Source organism: Phaseolus vulgaris, chromosome 6, assembly GCF_000499845.2.
Source record: "Phaseolus vulgaris cultivar G19833 chromosome 6, P. vulgaris v2.0, whole genome shotgun sequence".
NCBI lineage: Eukaryota > Viridiplantae > Streptophyta > Magnoliopsida > Fabales > Fabaceae > Phaseolus > Phaseolus vulgaris.
The window spans coordinates 17,660,622-17,671,257 of NC_023754.2; the positions used below are offsets into that span (position 1 = coordinate 17,660,622).

At 30.5% G+C, this 10,636-nt stretch overlaps 1 protein-coding gene across 1 annotated transcript; it reads right to left on the reverse strand.

Moving 5' to 3' along the window:
- Positions 1-2,330: 2,330 nt before the first annotated feature.
- LOC137831445 (laccase-4-like) lies at positions 2,331-6,150 on the reverse strand. The gene is made up of 6 exons (XM_068639121.1): positions 5,883-6,150; positions 4,948-5,099; positions 4,472-4,716; positions 4,219-4,347; positions 3,037-3,957; positions 2,331-2,713 (listed from the first exon to the last, which is right to left on the reverse strand). Exons 1-6 carry the CDS (start codon positions 5,973-5,975, stop codon positions 2,583-2,585), a joined length of 1,671 nt encoding a protein of 556 aa, XP_068495222.1. The 5' UTR covers positions 5,976-6,150; the 3' UTR covers positions 2,331-2,582.
- Between the last annotated feature and the right edge of the window lie 4,486 nt (positions 6,151-10,636).

Consider the following 10,636-nt stretch of genomic DNA (forward strand, 5'->3'; position numbering starts at 1 on the left):
AACCTAACTACGAAATAAAGTAGAATAAGTGTAAGCTCTCTGATATCTGTCTTTTAAAATTGTCATATAGTTTATCAGAGAAAAATATACAAGAGTTTGAGGAACATCACATGCATGAGTTTTTTTTTTTTCTTTTCTAAAACTATATTCTAAACTTGGATATGTTTTAATCAATTATTGATTTTAATTCTTAACTAATCAATAGGGTTTTAATAGTATTTTGTCGCAATAAGTCATCATCAACCTTTTAGTTCATTAAACCTTAAGTCTTCACAGAGGTATAAGGAAAATTATACTATTTCTTCTCATTCATGAAATTTTGTGGTTTGAGTGGATTGGTCCCTAGTTTTTCTTAAAATATAAATACACGTGTTGCATATAAAAATATGAAAAGTAGATTTGGACTACTAAAATTTAATTGAAGTTAGTCCCACTCTGTTTTATATTAGATGTATTTTTATGTTAAATCATGTGAAAGTTTAATTGGTGACAATTTTAGTTTAATTATGTTAAATATTATTTGATTTTTTTTAAATATAGTAAACTTGCATTAGCATGGTGTTTATAGATTTTTGGAAATTGGGTTCAGGATATTTATGTATTGGTGGATTTGTAATGCATTTTTTTGACTTATTGATTGACGGATTGGAATGTATTTTTTGACTTATGGATTAGTGAATCTGGAATGTATTTTTTGACTTATGGATTGGTGGACTCGGAATGCATTTTTTGACTTATGGATTGATGGATCTACAATGCACTTTTTGACTTTTGATGTTTGATTGTGGTTTTCAATAATTTGTTGGAATTTCATGGTAAGATGTTAATTTGTAAAGTATGGACAATACCAAAAAATTTGTTGAACTTTACTGTTAAATAATTTTAAGACTCATTGGAAAACATAAACATAAACATTTATATCCAATCGCTAAGCTTGATCTTCATATGTAATTATGAAGTTGTAATCAAATTTATAAATCAATAAGCTGGCACCAGTGAATCACTCACTGGATTGTAGAATATTGAAGGGGTACTGAAGAAATACTCGAAGTATAATATTAAAGTGAATGAGTAACTCTTGACAACTTATGAATTCGATTACAACCTCATAACTACATATAAAGACTAAGCTTTGGAGATTGCATAAGAATGTTTATGTTTTTCAATGAATCCTAAAATTAATTAATAATGAAGTTCAACAAATCCTTTGTCATTGTCTATTATTCTACAAATTTACATTTTACCATGAAATTCCAACAAATTATTGAAAAATACAACCAAACATCAAAAATAAAAAAATACATTCTGGATCCACCGTTCATAAGTCAAAAACTGCATTATGGATTCACCAATTTATAAGTAAAAAAAATACATTTTAGATTACCAATCCATAAGTTAAAAAAATAGATTCTAGATCCACCAATCCATAGGTTTTTCGGAACTCACATTCCAGAAACATATAAACCCATAACAGTGCCTTTTCCAATAAAAATAACAAGGCTAATTTTGGTATTTTAAAAAATGTAGGGGTGCAGGAAGAAACACCCCAAATTATATGCTACCTACATGAATTGATTTCAAAGTTTGTTAGCGTGTATCTTCTTTGGACTTTGGCCCATGAAAAAAAACTACGCGGTTTCCGATGCTTGGCCACATTATTTTGAGCTTGTTCGTAATTTTACACAAACAACAATTCAATGCAACTACACAATGTACCAAATAAAAAATAGAACCTCCTATTTTTTTAATAATAAATCTCAATAATAATAAAAACTATTGTATAGTTTGATACTGATTGATCTAACCAATTTTTATGTAACCCATAATCACGTTTTGAAATTGTTTTTTTTTCTCAGCAATAACGTTTTGAAATTGTTATTAGGCGTGACATTAGTTGACCCCAAAAAATTGTTTCTTATATTATAAAATATGTTTGTAACATTTTTCATGAATTTAAATATATAAAATTAAGTACTGGCTAACGCTAACTTTGATAAAAAAGTTAACTCAAATAGAATTTCCTCTGCATATGATTAGTATAACATATAAACAATACTTTGACAATAACTATTATGAAAAAAAAAACAGATAGAAATAAAAAAGAAAAATATATGAGAAAGAATATTTTTTGTGATTTTTCTATTAAAATCAAAACAAATGATGAAAATATATATAAACAATAGGCCTTTTCTAGGTCTAACTAAAAAAAATAGAAGAGTCAATAAAAACTAGAATGAAACACAAAATAAAAACTAGATATTTAAATAGAAAGGATACAATTAATATTAGTTTTCTTTGATAATAACAACTTTGTGATGAATTAAGAATAGTTATAAGTATAATTAAAGCAAAAAATATTATTCAAGAAGGTGAAAAATGAGTACAAACAATAAAAAAAAATGATGAAAAAGCAAAAAAAAAATACATGCCAACTTGATTTGGTCTTATTCCACTTTGAGCATTTTCTGATTTCTTTACTCTATAAAAATCTTGTTATTAGCCTTGACTGTTCTTCCCTTTGGCATACAGAATTCTCTTTATGTTTTCCCTTCCTCATTGTGCATAGAATGTTAGTAACTTTCTCAACACTTGGGGAGGTCACTTGGAGGAGGTAATAAAGATTCATTTGGTCCTTTACCATTGTCCACAACAAAAGCCATCTTCAGTCCCCATGTTGTATGAATTTCCAAATGGCAATGCATAAACCAGACACCTAACAAAACATAATACCATTTATCATATAATTCATAACATAAAAAACACTTGGATATAATTCTTTAAGTGTTGTTTGTATTATTCTTGAATCAAAATTAGAGTTTCATGAGTAACATAAGTAATATGAGTTTGTGTTAAGGGATTATTGTACTCGTTACCAAAGAAAACCTTAATTCTGATTAAAGAATAATATAAACAATACTTAAAAAATTGTATTGAAGTTTTCTTCTTAAAAAATGTGAAATCCAAATTACTATGTCTTTGTGTACAATTTTTTTAGAATCAAAATTTACGTTTAGATGACAGAATTGACAAATTTACCTGGATTATCAGCTCTGAATCGGATAGCAGTCCACCCCCCAGCAGGAACTCCAACTGTGTTTCTTTCCACAGGATCTACAAGATTAAATTTCTTGGGGTCTTTAGTGGGGTTAAAGTTCCCTTGTCCCCTACCAACTACAAAGAAATTGAAGCCATGGAGATGAATAGGATGATTCTCAGGTGTTAACATTCCAGTATCTTGCAAGACTAATTGAACTGTAGAATTGTAAGCAAGTCTATATAGCCTTGTTCCATTCACGGTATTTAAATTGGATGGTTGTGTTCCTGTGAAGTTATAAAATACAGGAGGATTTCCAGGAAAATCATCTGTGAAAACTCCCTTAATTTTGAAGAAATGTGCTTGGAGAAGAGAAATTTTAGGCATCACAAAGGTAACATTGTTGATATCTGCTACCACCCTGCTATTATTCACACAAGTAGCACAAGGGTTGATACCAAGACTAACAGTGAAGAGCAAGTTTCGGTCAATCTTCAAAGGGACTCTGGCTGGATACTTTTTAGAGTTTAAGCTTCTGAGAGAGTCAGTGAAACTGGTAGCAAGAATGGTGGAATTTTTGGGAGGCAAGGAAGTGAGGGTGGTGAGGCTGGAACTAAGGGTGCCTGAATAGTGTAATGTGGCAGTGGCAGTCTTGTTGTCTACTGCAATAGGAGCATCCATGAAAGGAGAGGCTGCAACCAAGTATTTTCCAGCTGCATGTTTGGCTGTTAGAAGCACATTTGTGGTCTGGCCGGGTGTTATGACAATGGTATCAGTTTTGAATGGTTTTGTGTAGACTGCATCAACTTCAACAACAGTGAGTTCATGACCAGCAATTTTAAAGAAAAGCTCTTCATTGAGTGCAGCATTGATGATTCTTAGCAAGTAGGTGTTTCCTGGTTGAACATCCAACTTAAATCCTTCTGCACACCAAAGAAAGTTATTTGTCAATCGCATGTTTGGATTAACTGAAAATTAAGGATCATTGTTTTTTGTTTTCAAACATTTTTCTTACAAATATTTGAAGTCCAAAAATAAAGAGAAAATAAGATGTGACTTTTGAGTTTTCCATTTTTTTTCCTTTGGCTTTAACTATTGAGTAGAACTTGTTAATTGCAATTTTTGAGTCACATTGGCTTGGTCTAATCACACCAAAAGGCTAGAGTTTAGTTATCTGACTTTACCTTGTGAAGCACAGCCTTGGACAGGTCCTGGATGACCATTGATTGTGTGAGCATCAGAGACATTAGGTGCCAAACCAGATTTCAAAGCTTCATTTATTACAGCCTCAGTGTCTGATTTCCACCATTCACCTGAACCAAATTCAAATATTGAGAGTATACTATGGTTTCTATCATGTTACACTATTATGATATGTTCATAACAAATGACTATACAATATGTGTAACAGCACAAGAAAAGAGTAGTAGAACTTACTTAGTATGATAACTTGTTCCATATTTGGTTTGGGAAAAGGGTAAGGTACTCCAAGCTTGGGTAGGATGACCAAGGCTCCATGGAGAGTGGCCCTAAGCCAGAGGATATGTGCATGCCACCAAAGTGTGCCTCTCTGGCCTGTAAGGGTAAAGTTGTAGACATAGGCCTGACCCGGTTGAATTGGGCATTGTGTTATGTATGCTGGCCCATCAGCCCAACCTGTTCTCACTTGTCTCACACCATGCCTGTTCAATTTTAATCCATTCAATAACCTTTAATATAATAAGACTTTAATTTACTTGATGATTTTCAAACGGTTCACTGATAATCTTAAAGTACTTATTATAAAAATAACTAATTTGCCAACAATTAGTATAAAATGTTTTACAATGACATTACATTCTGATTAAATGTTAATATTATAATGAATGACAGATATAACAGAGATTAGAACAAGAAAACTCTAGCACACTCACCAGTGGATGCTAACATTGTATTTGACATGGTTGACCACCTTAATCAGAACAGTGTCATCTTCCCTAGCATAGATGGTGGGACCTGGGAACTTTCCATTTACGGTGACAATGGGCTTGGTTGAACACAATCTTGTGGCATTCTTCAGCACCACCTGTGAAATACACCATCCAACTAAAGGTTACACCATACAGGAATGTGGAGTTAGTTTGCTGCAACAACTCTCTTGACCAATAATAAAGAGGGAAAAAAAAAGTGCAACTGCAACTTCTACCAAATTTAAGACATTGACTTGCTAAAAAATTCACACTCACTTTGCTGTTTGGTAAAGGCATGGCATGGTAGGCACAAAGCCATATAGGCTAAATTGAACCAATTACAAAGATTTTATGACTCGGCTTCACTTATCCTTTCTGGTTTAGTCAACTATATAAAAATATATTGTATGTCTTTATTTCCTCACCAAAATATGTCTCAACTCTTAAATTTTACAGGTGATGGTCTTAACTATACTAGATATTATTAAACCATGACCTAACTGTCATCAATTATTTTTAAAAAGTCAATTGAGCAAATTAAATATTTTGCCAGTTCATTCACATGCTAGACAAATTTACTCAGAATTCAGTCATTAAAAAACTTGAATAGTTTTAAGAAAAAGGTGCTGTAAACTCTTGCATTCAAACGTTTCTGTAGTAATCTAAAATTCAATCGAGTGGAAGAACAAAGAAAAAGATAACACAAAGCAATGATCATCATATACTTTTCAAAACATATACATTTTCTTTTACATGCATGGAGACAAATAGATCAATGAAAGTATATATAATGTTCTTCTTGCAGGTTTTATCTTCATGTCTTATTGCCCAAACAAAACCTACTATATGCTTTGCATGAGTAACACGACAAAATGAAAATAACATAATAATGCACCTACATTGAACTTGTAGTGGCGAACCATAGCTTCCACGGATAGTGGAAGCAAGAAAGCTGCAAGCAATAAGACGATTCGAATCCCAAACGCTGCCATAGCCACCCCTTTTGAGCTCTCTATCTCACAGTAGCTTCTCAGTCGTGAATGCACTGCAAGATAGAGAAGAAAGGACAAGCTTATAAAGAGCTACTCTCTGCTGTAATGTCCCTTTTAACAAGTTGGTAGAAGGGATACTTAAGAGTTAAGATGTAAGGTCCATATTATAAAGCACAAAGAAGCCAAAATAAAAATGAGAAACCAAATCCAGAAATTTCTGTTATTTTTCCTTTTTCTTGCGTATTACACAAAGTCGTTATCAACCAAGGACACCTTTTGAAGCTAAGCTAGTTCATTGAGTTTCTGGGGTGATGTTTATTTTCTGTTCCTTTCTACTGCAATGAGTGGTCAGACTCAGACGCTGGTTTGGTCCACCCATATAGGGTAAAGTACAACGATTCTCAACAAACATTTGTACCAGTTTATGAAATGGACATACAGTTTCATCTTTACGGCATGACAAATTAAGAATATATATATGTAACCCCTTAAGTGTACATAACGTATCTTCTAGTTTGTCTTTGGAGATTTCAGCAATTAGTTTTTTTAAAATGTCTATTTTTTTTCTCTCATATAAACAAGATATAATCAAACATTGTAAACAACTTCGTACAATCTTCATAGACAGATGGTTAGAAATTCAATATCAACATTTTATAATATAAAAGTGTGATAAAATTTATCTTATAAGCCAATTTTGTAAAATTAAGTTAGACTTAAAAATTTACACTACAAGAAAATCATGGAATAGAAACCAATCTTAGAAAAAAAAAATAATTAGTTGTTATAAAAAATTAAATATTATTTTAAAAACTAAACAAAAATTAGTTTTTAAATTAGTTTTTATTATTGTTAAATAGTTTTTAAATTGGTATCTAATTAGCTAACAAGATTTTAACTATCAATTATTTATATTCTAAATTTAATAGCAAAAACTTTGGTTGTTAATTAGATATCAATTTATAAACTATTTTTTTAATCTCTCAAATAGTCTCTATTTTAGTCACTATAACAACTAATTATTTTTTGTCTCTAAAATTGGTTTTTATTTCATGATTTTTCTTAGTGTTAATTCTTATTATAATATCATAATCATTTAGAGTGTATCTTAACAAGATTTTTTATTGATGGTATTAGATTCTACTTAAACTAAAAATAACATAAAAATGTGCTAACCCAAACTCAACTATTATTTACACGTCAGAACAATTCTATACTATTGATCCATGCACTTGATAATAATGCAGTGGATGAAGTTTATTTGGTTAATATAAGAATTTATGAATACAGTTGATTATGAAGTTTTGATTTGATGACCACAATTAATTTTCTTAAAAACCTAAGCTATTTATTAAGATGAAGTTCATATGTATATAGATTTAAATAGATTTGAAGGAGGGTAGGATAGTGGATGATATTGGGAATTTTAAACTAAAGAAAGGTATATTACATTATTGGTGAACAATGGTTTTCAGCAAAGTGTTGATAGGCATGGCAGATTGCACCAAAGAAGTTTCTTCCTCAAGGCTAAAGGAAAGAAGGTTTGAGGAATTGCTTTCTCATTTGATTTTCTTCTTCTTTCTCACTTTTATATTTTACCTCTGCCGTCTTTCTGATTTACTACTCTTCTTTATGGTTTTACCTCCCATCATTAACTACACATTTTAAAATAATTTCTTTATAAAGTTTATATTAAGTCCGGTTAAAGAAAGCTAATTCTATTCTTTATGAATTCATAATTTGGTGCATATAACTTAATTTTAATTGATGATAGAAATATATAAGAGAGGGTATATTGTTAGGTTTGAATTTATTTTGGTAGAAACTTTTTTTTTTATCTCGGCAAAAATTGGTAGAGACTAACATATTTATAGTATTTATTGTCACTCCAATATAATTATTTTAAATGAGGAATTGCACCATTTTTAATCTTAAACAACAATTAAAAAATGTTATCTTAAAGTAAAAAAAAAATGTTGTTTTAACTTTAGACAATTGTAGTATTATCTAATATTTTGCGTGTATTTTTGTCAAATTTGAAGATGAAAATGTACCAATCTCATTGTAAGGTGTAAGAAATCAAATTTTGTATGGAAGATGGGTTGGAATTCAATCAAGACACCATATGAATTTAATTCAATATTTTCAACAATTCCATTTATTTGAACTAAATGGAAAGCAAAATAAAATATGGAAAGGGATGTGGATAGTTATAGTCTAAATAATTTGAAACCATAGGAATATGAATAGTATTATATTTAAGAACAATAATGTTGATGTTGAAGAATTATTAGGTATGACACAACTCTATGTATGGATATGGATGACCCAAAAAAATTCTAGAACTACATTCTCTTACTCATATTGGATACAATGCCAAAAGGTTTGCTTAAAATCTATGTAATTATGCAATGTTATTGGGTATATATGTGTAGGTGTTGTCATATATTCGTGTTGGATGTGCTTATTATTGCAGGTGAAATATATAAGATAGACGCTCTGGTGCGCATTAGATGGCTAATATGTTGCTTTGCCCACAACTTTTTTCTTATTGTAAAGTCACCTTGTGCAACAGGGACTTATGTTAGTGGGAGAGAAACTTATAAACTAGATGGTAAATATTCTGATATCTGTATTTGATGATCTATCTTTATAAAGCTACTGTGTACAACTGAAGTTTAAATTGGGAAAGGAAAATTATGTAAGATTGAAGAAAGGGGTTTAGACTATTCTCTTATCTTTGTAAGTTTATATTGTAAGAATATTATGTGGCACCTCACGATTATTTATCTTATTAATTGATCAATTACCATAATTATCCTATTATATTATTGGTAATTATTACTTGATGGACGTAATTACTATTACCATAAATAATTAGGGTTTTCCCTTGGGTGTATTATAAATAGAGATTACTAGACAACTAAAGAGACACTCTCATATTCTAACATCACACGGTCGAAACTCATTCCCTAAAGGGATTTTCGAGCCTCTCATCTCTTTGTCTCTCTGCTCACATAATTCCATTCTAAGCGATACACCCTAAAGGGGAACCCGATCAAGATCATGTCTTTGTCCCTCAGCCATGCGATCACGGGTTTACCAGGTATTATCTAATCATTATTCTCGTTTCATGATATGATTGAGGAATCCTAATCCAACATGTGGTATCAGAGCGTTTATGTTGCTTAATCGATTCTTCTTTCATTTTCCCTAAATTTGGAAGAAACGAGGATTTTGATTCAACCTATTGATTTTCGATGTTTTTATTTTGGTATATTATTGAACCACTTATTTTCAAAAATCCACCTTGATATCATAAAATAAATTTTAATTTTTTCGAGATCCATAATTATTTTAATATGAATGTTATGTGTTCTTCATAATTTTCGTGAGTATTCCCTTATTTGGAATGGAATTAATTTTTATTCTATGTTCATCATCATTATTTGTTGTTCGTATGAATTTTCGAAAATTAGGAATAAAGAATTTTCGAAATACAATTGATTCCCTTAATTAGGAATGAATTTGATTTGATTGTGTTTTTCTAAAATAAAAAATAAAATAAAAATTGATATCTTAGTCTCCAAGTTTTTCCTTATTTAGGATAGTATATTCTTGCCTTATTAATTTTTGGGTATTATTATTATTATTACTATTTTCGAAAATAGCAGTCGTGTCAAACTTGGAAACATATCAATCTAATTAAAATTTTGAAGACCAAATCTAAAATCAAATCCTTAATATTCTGCTACTCACCTTATCGGGTTTACGAGTAACATATTTACGCGTTTCCTTTTATTTATCGAATTAAATATGGTAAATCTCATGATACCGTAATTATGTTTAAAAAATACTTATTTTGTTAAACTCTTAAAAAAAATATATTAAGTTTGACAAAATTAAAATTAAAATTTTTGCTTAAACTTAATAACAAGAGTCTCCCTTCTGTCCAACGATGATGGGTTATGTCTTGTTATTTGAGTCTATTTAAGCACCTTCACTTACTTGTGAGTACACTTAATTATCAAATATTCACATGACATTTGCCTAAAAACACAATTATTTCTATTCTGTCCAACGATGTTTGTTGCACTTGTGTTTTGCAAACTTAATATGTGCATAAGCTTTAATGTTCACTTCTGTCCAAAGATGATGTATCACATTCTTATTGCACATACCTTACTTATAATTGTTCATTATGCTTAAATAATTGGTAATTAACCGAAGTGAAAGCTGATTGTTTAAGTAGAACCTAATCTAGTCTATTATTTTGATGTTATAATAGATTTTATCACAACTTCATTATCATAATGGTTCTTACTTATGCCTGCTTTAGATCTAAGTTTCCCTATGTCACTCTAACTTTTTCCTTAGCCTAAGTATCTTAATTCGTCGTCTAACCAGCCCCTAATATGGGAATTGAGACCTTGACTGGTGAAAATCATTCTTCTTGGAAAGATTCCTTGATGTTGACTCTTGGGATGCTGGATTTTGATCATGCACTAATTGAAGTTGCTCCTCTTACCCTCACTGATAAGAGCACTCCTGAAGATAAGATGGCTTATGAGAAATGGCAAAGGAGTAACAAGATGTGTCTTATGCTTATCAAGAATTCCATCAGCCCAATCATCAGAGGAGGCATTCTTGATTCACCTAAC